General features: G+C 43.7%; 1 protein-coding gene across 15 annotated transcripts in view; it reads right to left on the bottom strand.

The window, feature by feature from the left end:
- epb41l2 (erythrocyte membrane protein band 4.1 like 2) overlaps nt 1–14,691 on the bottom strand; it is a 45,211-nt gene that overhangs the window by 15,869 nt on the left and 14,651 nt on the right. For all 15 annotated transcript variants that reach the window (XM_075458927.1, XM_075458917.1, XM_075458922.1 and 12 more), the window contains exons 4-14: nt 13,857–14,108; nt 10,753–10,857; nt 10,608–10,650; nt 8,187–8,262; nt 5,403–5,499; nt 5,162–5,286; nt 4,905–4,992; nt 2,448–2,600; nt 2,233–2,330; nt 1,579–1,751; nt 668–753 (exon numbers count right to left, since the gene is read on the bottom strand). In XM_075458927.1, the coding sequence (XP_075315042.1) occupies nt 668–753; nt 1,579–1,751; nt 2,233–2,330; nt 2,448–2,600; nt 4,905–4,992; nt 5,162–5,286; nt 5,403–5,499; nt 8,187–8,262; nt 10,608–10,650; nt 10,753–10,857; nt 13,857–14,108 (1,296 nt within the window). The remainder of the gene's footprint in view (nt 1–667; nt 754–1,578; nt 1,752–2,232; nt 2,331–2,447; nt 2,601–4,904; nt 4,993–5,161; nt 5,287–5,402; nt 5,500–8,186; nt 8,263–10,607; nt 10,651–10,752; nt 10,858–13,856; nt 14,109–14,691) is intronic.

Below are 14,691 nucleotides of genomic sequence, written 5' to 3'. Positions count from 1 at the left end.
ATACTCCAGCGCTAGGCTCAGACCGACTTGATTTCGTTGTGGACAGTGTCCGCTACCAGTGGACACAGGTGCTTAATCAAGAGGATGTAGAGTATTAAAGACCATTAAAATAAAGATTACGGCAGCAATAATTGAAGATGAGAAGGTTTCTCTGTGTTTTTCATGATATACGGCTCTCACTCACTCTCTCACGCAGCATATTGGCAGCTTGACGGGGCACAAGAGGAGCTGCCTCCTGGCCCCAGATGTGTTCATCATGTGAAAAACAGATTACATCTTTGGATTTTATGTAACGTCTGATCGAGCGCTCCCATGTGCCGGCGCAACTTCATGATGCGTTGGGCTGGTGTAGCAATACTGCAACACTCCAAGTGTACCACATATATAGAACCATTACAGTATATCAAACCAGGAATATTGAAAAGGAATGTTGATTAGGTATCTTCCAGTGCTCATTAAAAGTCTTAGCAAGTCACCGATTTCCATCTTTCTTTGCATATTCGACAAACAAACAAGTGCTGTTTCTATGTGACAATATGGACTCCCGGTAATACTTACAGTCCTACCCAGTAAATGCTTCCTTTCCAACAGCGATTTCAATCATTTTCCTTCCGTTTTGTTTTCGACCTCCCCTTTTACACGCCACATGGTACATGCAAATACATACCTTTGAGTCAGAGTGAAGCTCCAGGTGGGGCTCACGTCCATTCTCTGCCATGTCCCTGCTGGCCTCGGTTATGCTGATCACCGGAGCTGAGGAAAATAAATAAAATTAATTAATTAATTTAAAAATAGATAAATAAATCAGCCGATTCTTCCACTGATAGTAACGTTTAAGAACACCGGCTTATTTAAGAGCTTTAAGACTCATTTACATTTATGAATCCCACTAAAGTCATTTTCTGTCAAATAAGACAGAAAAGCTTTCACACGCTGTGTTTTGATCTATAAATTGTGTAAAACTTTAATTAAACAAATGGCAGTGTAGGAGGATGAGGGGTTGCAGTTGAAGGAAGTGGCCAGCAGGGGTCACTGTAAGATGGGGGTATAATCTAACACACTTGAAAATAGCACAGATGCATGAATTGGGATCTGTAAGCCACATTTAGGAAACTGCTGTGTTTTTTTTTTTCTCCCAAAGACAATAAAATGGGTCATTTAAAATGAGGGTCGCGGTTGGACAGAAATAAAGACAAGTTTCACTTTATAGTTATGCCATGTCCCTGTCACGATGCACGTTACTACGCACAAATTGCGACTTCGCATTTTTTTTTCTTGACGTGCTGAGGACGTTGTACTCTTGGATTCATTCAACAGCATTCTCTCTTTTCATCCGTTTCTCTCACCCTGTGTCTCGCCGTGTGACAGGAAACATATGCCGCAGCTATTTCCTGTATCTGGTCAGACTGAGCAGTTTACATCCATTCAACCCAGGCATCCACACATGACCCACGAATCTTCTAGCTCCGAAGCCCTCCTTCCAGATGCTTTTTGTTCCTTATATTTCTATTTTCATCAGTTAGTCGTAAGCTTCAGGGTTAACTCTCCCGTCTCACTTGGGCTGTGCATTTGTGTTACCTCCATCCAGACTGCGGCTGATGCGTTTTGATGAGGTCCGCTCAAAGTTGGGCGCAGGTCGGTCTATGAGGGAGCTGGCCTGGCGGCTCTGGGCCTGAGTTCGGCCACTGTAACGGAATTTGGAGCCAAGAGTCAAGAAGCGGGCCTTGGTGGGAGGCTCCGGTGCGTTTAACCTAGAGACAAAAAAAAGAGACAAGCCCAGAGATAGAGATGGGATGTGAAATTAAAAACATTATCTAGGGAGAGTTCCTTTTAAATGAAACGTAACAGCGGGTATCGAAAATGGATGGATGTATTGAATGAAAAATATTTCCAGGCAAGCTTTCCTTGAACAGGATATTAAAGCTTATTCCACTTGCATACAAGCATGCACACACAGCCTGCCCTCTAAGAGAAGAGATGCAGGAATCGTGGGCACCTGGCTCATCTTTGTGCACGTGTGCAGGTGTTTATCTGTTGCCTCAAGCATCAGACTATCAGATTATATTCTCATACAGACTTTCGGTGAGGCCCCAAAAAAGCCCAATTACACCCACTGAGTATAATCTAGAAAAAAGCCATTTCTGCACCCCTAACTCCAGACTGTAAATCCACACTCGCGCCACATCGTGTGTTCGCTTCACAGTGCACGTATGAGTAAGTGTGCATTTCTACCTGAAGAAACTGTGGTTCTCCACGCAGACTTTCCAGAGCCTTTTAGCAGATCGATGATTCTGGAGTTTGAATCCTACTGTGCTCTCAAACTGCTCCGTCTATCAGAGAAAGAAAAAAGGCAGCAACATCACGTCACATTGTTTTTTTTTTTAATTCCTCTGTTGAATTAAGCGTCCACGTTTACAGCCCGCGTTTGTGTTCGCCCGCGTACGAACCTCGCCCGGCCTGATCTTGATATAGAAGTTGTTCCTCTTGTACGAGATCTTGAGTATTTTGGGCCAGGCGAAGCGATTTATCCGAAGTCTGTCTTTGTAGACCAAGAGTCCGTTGGCACACACGCCGAGCATGATGTCCACACCCTCTGAATCCTGCAACGTGAAGATGAAAACGTACAAAAAGGGAGAGAAACAAGCAGCTGATAATGCATTATTGCTAATTAACCTCAGCGAAACATCTGTATGTGGCCCCAATTTGTCGAAATCAGATTATGCTCCACATCAATTGATTTATTTTTTTTTTTTAAAGTAGTCTGCTTAAGGTCAACAAGAAACTCAATTACCGCACACAAACTGTCATTCAGTACAACTGTAACACAGTTAGCTGGCAGAACGACTCTCTATCGGAGCTATTAGATCCAAGGCCATCTGCTAATGGTAAGGCAGTATTGACTCCTCGAGTGAATTAACAGAGGAAAAATCTGTTGGACTAATGGAGAATGCAACATGTTGATAATGGACCGTTTTACTGGGGCACACACACACACACACACACACACACACACACACACACACAACACATGGCGTTTCCATGCTAAGAGCTGGTCATTGATCTTTGTCCTTGTGCTGCAGCCAAAGATACCTTTTAGCTCTTTGGCAGACATTGACAGAACTTTCACCAGCCACAGGAGGGTTTCTGTGTGCGTTTTCATGGGAAAAATGCAGCCACGGAGACACCTACTGTGGCGCAAACAGGCCTAAAGGTGGGGAGTCAGTACTTTGGCAAGTTTTCATGTTTGTCTGTGGTCAGGTTTTGGCGACTCCCTTGCTCAACAGTCCTGAGTGCACCTGAAGTCACGTTGGTGGTGTCATAAATGGTGTGATCCCATCACAAGACCGTCTCAAGTTCCTTTCATTTTTTTCCCTGTGTATCGAGTGACTACAACAAAAAGCATGAGAAGTTTGACACTGCAAGTATTCACTATCAATCAGTCACCTGATTCAATGGGAGGGTTTCACTTTAAAAAACCCCCACAAAAGACCATTAACTGGAAATTTCAGATTATTTACAATTCTTAACATTAAGTAGCACAACTAGAAGATGGCAACAGATATCATGTTCGTTTGCTTTTCTGCAGAAACTTTATATGATAGAAAAGCTTCTCATTCTTCAGCATCTTATATTCCTGGAAGAACCAGTTCCTGTACAGTGAAAATATTGCAAAGAGGGATTCTAGCTAATATCACCTTCCCACGAATTGCAAAACAGCCACTTTGATTGAGAAATGCCCTTTTTCGACTCTAAATTCCATCTGACTGATCTCTATCAAGCAGTTCCAGCTGCTCTGTGGGCAAGTTTCTCTGTCATCGTTCAAGTTACAATGTGATCAAACAACAATTCCAAAAAAAAAAAAAAAAAAAAAAAAAAAAATCTCACGAACCGATATCTCATTCACAATAGAACACATAAAACGTATCACATCTTGGGAGTGAAACATTTTTTTTGCCATTTCATGAAAAATATGAGCTCATCTTGCATTTTTTTGCCAGCAACTTAAGATTGAGGCACAAAGGTGGCTTATCTTTATGCTTAATTCTTCATTTAATGCGCTAGTCGTGTCTAAACATGCTTTTTTTATTATTATTATCTCAGCGCCAAACTATGCCAACTCTTATTCTCATAACAGAATAGAGATGCTTTGCTATCTTATAATGCTGATCAAAGTAAAATGGTGGATGTTTTCCATTATGAGCTGTGTCCCGGTGTGATGATGTTAAAAAGAATGTGACACCCACATAAATTACATCGAGTCGAGGAGTAATGGATGGAGCCGCCAATCATATAATTCTATTTCTTCACAACAGGTGCTCTTCTTTGTGGGTGATCAAAATTACACGACATGCCAATAGAACAGATAGAAATAGATCAACTCCTTGAATTCCCACAGCATTAGTACGCAGTTTAAAAAAAAAAAAAGATGAGCATTTAAAGTGCCCTCTCTGCTACACAGAAGTGGAGCATTCCCTTAAAGGGGACTTTTCTTTCTCCATATCGTCCAAGGGTCTACTCTCATCTCCTTCAAACCTTATCTTTACCCCCCCCCATTTCTTTCTCCTTCTCAATCTCACATCCTCTTTCTATTTTCAGACTCCCATTCTCTCATGCATATTTTCCCCTCTATCTTTTTCTGTCTCGCACACAGACACAAGAACATGAAAACATGCGAGCGGTCTGCCGATGACCTGCTATCCCTGTGAGAGAGAAAGAGAAAGAGAGAGAGAGAGAGAGAGAGAGAGAGAGAGTGGCTGTTCCCATGGCAATGGTCTCCCTGAGTGTTTGCACAGCTGACACACGCAGATATAACGTGCAGACACATCGGCCCGCTTTACCCCGCATCAAAGGAACTGTGCTGATCCCCACATGGAGAGAGGACTGATTCCTTTATTCATTCATACCTTTGCATGGTGCAGGTCTACCCCATACATGGACAGTTTCTTGGCATTTTCTAGAAACTGGGTGTCGGCCTGTGCAGGGGTCATTCCCCTATAAAATGAAAAAAAAAAAAGGCAAAACAATCATGAGATATCAATAAGTGTGAGACATCTTTTTTTATATAAAATATATACATATTTTATGACAAGTAAAAACTCACAGACGATGACGACAAAACCTCTCTGTGTGCTTTTGACATCACGACTCTTTAATTTCTGACCTGTGGGACTTGTGCAGTTCAAGGATCTTCTCCTCCATCTCCTTGTTCTGACTGGGCGCAAAAGTCAGCTGGCCGACCAAGTCCAGAGGGCGAGGAATGTCAGGCTCGTAGTCGCCAACTTCCGACTGCAAAGCAGTGAAAAACAGCGAGACGAAAGTCGCACGCTTACCCACCTGCGGACCTCATAAGTGCACAGGACAGCAAATTGATAAAAACCAGTGGAAGTACGTGAGTGATGTACCTGCAGTGTGTACGAGCCCAGCAGGGCGTGAGTGACAAATGAGCAAGGCAGTCTCCCAGAGGCCACATCATCACGCAGCTGCAGACACAAAAGGTACCTACAAACGATATTTAGGGGGAAACAAGGGACTTAGTTGTGGTTGAAGTTAAGTTGACGCAAAACAATGAAAAATCTTCTTCTTTGCTTTTCTTTGAACCGGAAGGATATCCATTGTTTTTTGTAAATAAATAAAGCTGCCTCTGTTCTTGTGAAGTCTGCTTGCATGGGTTAAATGTCTTTTTTTGGGAAAGGTTTGAACTGCACCTTAATTACAGCGTTGGTGCAGCATGTTATAGGTATAGCCGTACACTCACTCTGACATACCCAAATGTGACGTCTACGTTTGCTGCTGTTAATTATCTAGGAGTTGCGTGGATTTAACCCTTTAGGCGCCAAGATTGTTTTTTGAAAATACTGGATTTTGACATTAATATTTCCAAAGCTGGTGGCTGAAAGGGGGTTAAAGATAGATGCCTACTGTACATTAGAAAAATGTTGCCCATGATCCATAGTTTATGTGGGGTATGAAATTATTGATCTAATTTGCATATTATGACGTCATCAGGTGGCAGCCATTTTGAATCTCATTATGTTCAGGAAATATTGGAATTGAGTGATTATGAACTTGTTTTTTTAAAACTTTTTTTTCTTTTTGTCTATTTATCATCATCTATAATGATCAGGGAACAGGAAAGCAACAATAAAACAGAATAATGTAGTAAAATATTACTATATCATCATTACCATATAGTAGGAAAACATGCGAAAAGTTGCCTATATTTTTTCAGGAAATGGTGGATATTGACTTGATGTTTGAACTTATTTTCATTTTTCTGTCTTTTACCATAATTCATAAGGAGGAAACCAACAATAAAACAGGAGAAAGTGGTAAAATACTGTCATCATTAGGCTACCATAGAGTAGGAAAACACATGCAAGAAGTGGAAGACATTGAATTGATTTTTTTTTTTTTTTAACCTGTTCAACCTTATTCATAATGATCAGGAATGAGGAATACAATAATAAAACAAGTGGTAAAATGTCAGGATCATTGCGCTGGCGGATAGGCGCGCCGCGGCACCGGGGGCTGGATGGAGAGAGCGTATGCTAAAGATACCAGACCCACTTCTCCCACCCCTGATTCCTCGACCAACACCTCTACGGACACTGCGACCGCGTTCCCCACTACCACCCACTCCATTGAGGTTGGATAACGGCACCGAATGAGTTGGAGTGTGTGTGTGTGTGCTTGGAGAACAGCCTCGCTTCGCATGCCGGCACCATTGCCTTCGGAAGTTTCACCGTGGGAAGCATGAGCGCTCGTCCGATCCTCCTCCTCACGAGGTAAAAACTCTCCTTCGGAGTCGGCAAATAGCATGCTCAATACTTCCGCACGGTTCAACTTCTTACAAGCCATGGTGTTAAAAACTCACTAATAGTTCGCTGACAATAAAAATTCGACTCGCACGTCTCTACAGAAAAGCTCTGAATAACTGCTTCCGTGTCTGAGCTAGCGCGGCTTTTTTGCACTGCCTTATAAAAACACTGTGAACTACAAAATGACTACAAAATGACGTGAGCTTGGTCTTGTTTGAAAGGGTAACATGTTTGCCAACTAGTGGTAGGAGGACTGAACACCTTAAAGCCCGTTTATTTTATCTGCAGACTGTTTTGTTTATGGTGACGTCATGTCGCAATTCTGCGACTTTGGCGGTTAGAGGGTTAAGCTCAGCCGTCTGCAGGGACACTTTGTGGCTGAATTTCTCATTTGACTGAAGCATCCGTCTGAGCGCCTTTAACACCTAAGGGTGCTGCTTACTAGATCATTCTGGCTACCGAAAAGACATGGAGGCCAATATATTACCTCTGGAAAGGGCAGCAGGTCGGCATTTTGATATGAATAATTAGAGAAAGAAAACTATCTAATGAATAAGCATTAGAGCACAGTCTGTGGCTAACTACGTGGAAAACAGCGGGGAGACTGCGCTGGCAACTAACATGGCGACTCAAATGAAGACGTTAGAAGTTAAGTTTACATATGTAAACACTTTCTTTATGTTGCATGAGAAGAATTAGCCCTTTTTGTGACAGCTTAGTTGTTGATTTTCGTTTGTCCTCGTCCCGATTTAACCTTTAGCTGCAGAGTCGTTCACTCCATCAGACATAAAGCTCACCCTAAATGCCATGTGCTTTTAGCATGCCTCTGTGTGCGTGTGTGTGCATATGTATACACACAAATGAGTGAATGATGCAGACAATGCCACTGTAGGGCAGTAACTTCAGTTCCACGTGGCACTAACCACAACTCTCATATTAACATATGGCCAAATTCTCATGTGTAACAAGGAGGGAGCACACAGTTAACAAACCCTCTGAGCATTATCGCCAACTGCGCACTTCCCCACAGCTTTGTGGAGCCTTACACTCCCTCCAAGGTTATTGGTTTTTGGTATTCCGGTTAGTGGCAACCAAAAACAGGATGGAAAGACAAGTGAATATTTGACTATTACTTGTGGGGTGGCAAGACACTGGTCCTTTTAATAAACGCTGATGTCACTCCAAGTCTGCTGGAGGAGCAAGTGGGCATTGGCTGGCTCATGGTTTGATGTAAAGTTGAAAAGTAATAAATTGTCAATGTTGCTTTTGATCGGCCTTAAAGAATTTCAAATAATAATAATAATAATTGTAGGTTGAAGTAAACACAGCTACAACCTGATGTGCGTGTGTATTTGTGTGTGTGTGCACCTTGTAATGTCCTCGGTGAGCAGTGAGGGGTCAGGAGGGTAGAACTTGACATTGAATGCAAACTGCCAGTTGTTACCTGAAGAGAAGAAGGAACAGGTAGTTGTGATGAGTCTGCACCGGCTCGTCACACCAATCTGTGTGTCGGTTTGAGATGCACTGAGAGAAGTGGATGCATGTAAGGAAATATAATGCAGAGCTGGTATTTGACAGCACAAAGCCTGTAAGCATGTGCGCACGCAAAAAAAAAAAAAAAAAAAAAGCAGATCCGGTTGTGTGCAAACTCACTTGAGCTTTGCCAAATACCTCGCTGTACTCTTCCTCAGAAACAAAGACGGGGTTTTCACCAGCAACATCACCGCTATCGTCTTCCTCACCCCGTCATCACACGGCCTTCATTTAGCTCGGACTTTCTGATCCGATTCCAACACAAGTCTGTGTTGTCGTGCCTCTTTACCCTTTCTGCTCCTCTCGCTCCACCCAACAACACTCACACAACTCTACACGCGCTCGATAAAAGATGGAGGTCACGTCATCTGGAAAAATTCAATCCGAGAAAACCTGACATCACAACGCAACCATTTCCTCCTCCGAGGTCATCCGTGCGCACAGATCCTCACACACACACACATACACACACACACACGCAGATGCAGGGCCTGAGCTGGAAAAGAAACTCAACATCCAGCTGAAATGAACTGAAAATATGCAACTGGATCAAAAGATTTGCGCTGATTTTTTTTGTTAAAGTTTCAAGGCAAAAGAAGAGATTTCAGTTCAGTTCTTCCAAAGCTACCCGAGTGTCATCGAGAACAACCTAAACCTGTGTTTTGTTCTCCCCGTCGGAGCAAACTTAATGCTTGTAAATGACCCTGCCCGGTGAGGCACCCAGAAGCTTGATGACGGAGAGAACCTGAGTGCTGCTGTCAAACATTAACAGCAGCCACACGCACACTTGAGGTCTACAGGCTGGAATAAATGCAGACTTCTGACTCTGGTCACATTCAGTCCGACGTAAAAAGTGAGACAAAATCTCGCTGCTGTTATCTATCAGTATCTCTCTTTAGGCTTACAGCCCGACGGCTTCTTTGCATAATTTCCATTTGTTCATTTTTTTGGTGGATGTTTGGTTTTTAAATCAACTCTCTGTTACCCGATTCTGCACCGCTATCTTTTCTGGTTTTTCCACCCCTTTTCTTAGGGGATATCCTCAGCATCTAACTTATAGGCACTTTATCAACATTTTCTATTACTGTTATCAGCCTCTGCCTCGTTCCATTATCTATGTCCTGATAAGACTTTGTTTGATCTCTTAATCCTCTTGTTTCTCTATCCCACCATTATACCAGGAAGCTGGAGACACTAAAAGCAGGCTGACCACACAGCTTACGTTGTAATGATCTTCATTGTGGGCAACACATCGTGCAGATGTTAACTGTGACATGGAACTCTGATCTGAACTCTCCGCCCAAAGCCCAACAAAGCCTGCAGAGCAAACCTGTGCCTGGTTGTTGTGTTAATCCATCAACGGCTTTATTTCACCCCTACTTTAAATTACAGGGCGTTGGAGTAACTCACAGGTAGCAGTTTTGATCTCTTCAAAATAATTCAAGGACCCCAAAATAAACAGCTCCCAGCTCCCAGCCCACAGCGTAGTAAAGTGTCCTGATGGCTGATTGCAGACTGATGGCAGTTTAGAGGAGACTTGTGTCAACCCTGTCATTTGCACGGTGCTCCGTAAACACGCATACAAAGGCACCCTGCGTGCACTCAAATGAGCGTCAGCCCACACGGTGCAATTTCCCTCACTCTGTAAACATTCACACACACAGAAATATGTGCACAAACGTACACAGGCAGCCAGATGCACAGCACTTATCCGCGAACCACAGGCGCTCAAGGTAAAGTGGCCACAACAAGACTGGCATGCGACGCAGTCTGCGATGCTTACGCTCACGTACAAACACACACACACACACACACACACACACACACACACACACACACTTTCACAAATTAGGCCCATTTTTCACAGTTTGAGCCACGTCGTGTGCGTCTAAATACCGTCCAGCTTTCTGGACTTGGTAGCACCACGCCACACCCTCGGTGGCTGTGTCGGCCAACAAAAGATCAGACGCCACACCTCGTCTCCAATTTACAAATTAACAACGGTTAACAAAGAGGCGGATAAATAATGGAGCAGAGCGATCCCCAACCTGATCACCTCTTCCTCGCTGCCAGACTGCTGTCATTTGGTTTCAAATGTCTCTGGTCTCTTTGATCAATTCTGAAGCGGTTTGCATCGAGGTCACCGGTCTTCGTTTATCATTTCAATATTCATATTTTATTCATAGTCTAGAAACGGCTGCTTGAAAACAGCACACACAAAAGAAAGGAGAATACAACTTGAAAGGTAAAACTCACTGCGAATTTGTCTCTTAATTTCCTTTGTGGGATCCAACCAACACTGGAGTGTCATGAGAGGAGAGACACAGAGCGAGGGGACAGTTAGTCTCAGTGACTGATACCGCACATGTTACATCCACTTTATGTGTGAACGGATACATACCTTCTGTTCGTGGGTGTCCTTGTATGACAGACCAAAGTAGTCTTTCTCCAGCAGATTAAGGTGCTCGCACACTTTAAAGAACAAGAATTGACCCTTAGCGCGTTTCTGCAGAGAGACACAATAAAGCAGAAGTCTATATTTAGCAGGACAGACAATAAAAATGTGTTTATGATTGATCTAAAATGCACAATATTCAAAGAGTCATCTTAAAAGGTGAGAAAACACATTCATGCGTGACATTAAATGCCTAAAGAAAACTATGCCAGTGGATCTTTATCGGTTTCATTATCCACTGCTCTCTCGCTCAATTTCTCCATCCGTCTCTGGGCAACACATTCCTTCATAAGCCTGATACAAGCCATAGCCATAAAATCCTCCAGACACAACTATGACAATGACATTTAGCACTCATCCATGCACACAACAGCAACCTTTAAACAGACAGAAGGTCAGGAGGAAGAGGGTGGAAGGAAGGGAAAAGCGATGAGAAAGAATGAAGTAATTTCATAATGCTCATTTCTTCTCAGTGTAACGCTGTGAGTGCACAGACAGTGACATTGCTCAGACAGGCTTGCAGACAGGGCAGAGAGCGGGGTGGAAGGAAGGGGATGAAAGAATGCATTTTTCTTCTTGTCCTGGGACAGCTGAAAACATCTGCGGTATTTTCCAATACTTGGTCAGTCTCAGGCGCCCCATATACGCGGTCACGATGTAGCTGAACAGCCAGTGAATGGGAAAATACGACCTTTCAGAGTTTCCACCTCAAGGCCTGTGTGCCTCCAAGCAAGGCGCAACCTGGGCTCCAATGTCTAACTTCTGGGGACAGATCTGTAGTGCTAAAGTGTCACTTTGCATCACACTATGGTGCGAGAGGCTGCGGGTTGCCATACTAGGACAGGCTTAATCAACACAAAAAGCCAAGGTGTATAGTCACTTAAAAGATAAAAAGGAAGGGATATAAAATAATTAAAGTGCCTGTCTGCTTTGTCTTTCAAAAATGTGAAAAGCTGTGCAATCTGAAACCCAATGAAGCTCTATGAAATGCTACTTAAAGGATAAGACCGGTTTTTTGACATTGGGCCCTTGATTTCACATTATAACATGATGTTCTACTCACCCCTGCTTGTTGTTGGTCATTTGGAGCTGTTCCGAAGATATTCGCAAGGCGTCTGGCTGCTCTCTTGAGATATTCGGCCATGAAACGGTTTCCTATGGGCAAGTTTATACAGACACAAACTATGCTGTTTATAATTTATTAATTACTGTACACTAGCACTGATAACGTGGAGGTGCGTCGCTTACTTAAAAAAATCCGGGTTACTAATTTTGAATTTTAGCCGAATGAATAAATAGGCAGCAGGTCTGTGGGCTGTCTGTGGTAGTAGCACGACGATGACGTCAGTAACACCCACTTTACGACAAAAATTCAAAATTACAGTAACCCGGATTTTTTTAAGTAAGCGACGCACCTCCACGTTATCAGTCCTAGTGTAGAGTAATTAATAAATTATAAACAGCATAGTTTGTGCCTGTATAAACTTGCCCATAGGAAACCGTTTCATGGCCGAATATCTCAAGAGAGCAGCCAGACGCCTCTCGAATATCTTCGGAACAGCTCCAAATGACCAACAACAAGCAGGGGTGAGTAGAACATCATGTTATAATGTGAAATCAAGGGCCCAATGTCAAAAAACCGGTCTTATCCTTTAAGCCGTGTAACACTAAAATCCTACTGAAACCAATTCTAATGAAGTTCTTAGAAACAGCATTAGGAGCATGTGACACCAAGACTCCCTTCTGAAAGCCACAGGAGAGCCAGCAAACGTCTGCCTGCAGTTTTCAATCAAAGAGCAGCACGAGCAATAAAATTGGAATTAAGTTATGAACCGGGAATAGATCTAATGCCAGGGGTTAATAGATAGGACAAATGGATGATGGGACAGTGGACAGGGAGTTAGAGGAGAGGGAGAGCGAGTGTGTGTGTGTGTGTGTGTGTGTGTGTGTGTGTGTGTGTGTGTGTGGGGTATTGTGTGTGTCGGAGGCCTGCTGGGCAAAACAGAAAATTTAATCTCTGGAATGCATTGTGCATCTCTCCCTCTCGCGATCCTAACTATGCCAGTGTGTGGAGGGAGGGACAGATGGATAAGTGTGTGTGTGTGTGCGTGTATGTGTGTGTGAGTGTATGCATTATAGGACAATAGCAGTTAGTTGCAGTATCAGCGTTATCTGTTGTCACACAAAGCAGCTACTGTTCAAACGACCGTAGACTCTCACAGGCAGACTGCTGGGCGTTGGCATTCTGCAGACCAGGGAGCAGGTTCGCCACATTTAATTTGCCAGCTCAAAAATTCGAAAAAACCTAATGTCGAAATCTTGGCTTGGGAAATGGGCCGCAATCTATTTGAGGACCCTTGAACCAGAGATGGCAGTGCTAAGAGCTCCAGTGGACTCGCATGCTGCTTACTGTAGGCAGATTCCCACTGGATGGGAGGCAGTGTGGGAATGTGAGGGGTGGCAGGGCTAAAAATGCATCATGCAACTCGGGAAACAAGCTTCTAAGCATCATCTATGGTAGTAAAGAGGAAAAAACAGACATGGATGGTTACGAGACTGCTAAAGGAACACTGGCTTGAAGAACGTATGATGTTTTAACTGTTGGTCTGGGAGCATTTGTGTGTGTAGGGGGTCTAGGACACGTGCCTGTTGTGAAACAACAGATGCAGAAAAGTAATCTGTAGAGACCCCCTTAATCTTCTGTGTGTGTGTGTTCTAGTCACCAGACGAGCCCCTGCAGCGTGCTCTGATTTGCACTACGTTTATCCCCTAAACCAAGCCCCGAACTATGTGAGCAGGTGCTTCCACCATTACTGCGCTTTGAGTCAGAAAGTTAAATGCCTCCGAGCTTAGACACACACAGACACACACCGGATCTGATCCTATTAGTGATTACATCACTGGCACAATGGCAATCACGTGTGGCCAATCTGACAGACAGAAGAACATAAGAAGTGCGACGTGTCAATCCTTTCCATCAGTGAGCAGGAAAAAACGCCTGATTTCACCTGAGAAACGGGCAAAGTGTCCGGTTTTGATGGCTGTCTTACCTCCACCTCACAGGTGAAGTCAGTCCCGTCCAGGAGGGCGACGCGACACACCACCACCTTCATCTTGGTTTTTCTCACCAAACGAAGAGGAGACTGGAAAATGGAGGTCTGGCCTTCTCCTCCCTCCCCTTCAGCCGTCACCTGTCCTTCCTGCTCCTTCTTCTCCTCCTTTGCTCCTTCTCCCTCTGTCGTCTCCTTGGTCTCTTCCGGGCTCTTCTCTGCGCTCTCTTCCACGTTCTCTTCCTTCGCCGGCTGCGAGTAAAAAAAAAAAAAAAAAAAAAAAGAAGAGAAACAGACCTGCTCACCGTGGCTGCTGATTCCAAGCTTCCAATCTTACTGAAGACATTCTAGTTTCTTCATCAGCATGTGCGAACCCCGACTTTTTGTCCTAACTGAGGGGGAACATCACAGTTTTCTCTCTTCTTGTGTAATTCCCCTTCTGGTCTGAAATGGCTCTAAGAAAATGCAGGCGTTTCTTTTGGCCTGATCACTGAAATGTTGATGTCACTGGGTGGGCCTGGGTGGCTTTATGTGATCACTGGATGGAGTTCATGTGTGTGCGTGAGGGGAAAATGGCTCCGTGTGCGTCTTACTTTGATTCCCTTTGGGCTAAAAAGAGAAGTTTTCAAGGGGAAATCGTGTGTCGCAACTTTTCGCCCTATGTGTAGTAAAAACAATGTCTGTTGATTGAATGTTTTTCACCTATCTGAGTATGTGATGTAAATGATGACATCAGAAATGATCCAAGGTTTCAGCTGTGAAAGACGATTACAAACGTTGGCCTGGTGCTTTTCAGGGTTTCGTGGTTTCATCTTTATGCGTTGGTGCCCACTGT

This window comes from Odontesthes bonariensis, chromosome 24 (genome assembly GCF_027942865.1).
Source record: "Odontesthes bonariensis isolate fOdoBon6 chromosome 24, fOdoBon6.hap1, whole genome shotgun sequence".
Taxonomy (NCBI): Eukaryota; Metazoa; Chordata; class Actinopteri; order Atheriniformes; family Atherinopsidae; genus Odontesthes; species Odontesthes bonariensis.
This window is presented reverse-complemented; position numbering and strand designations above follow the sequence as displayed.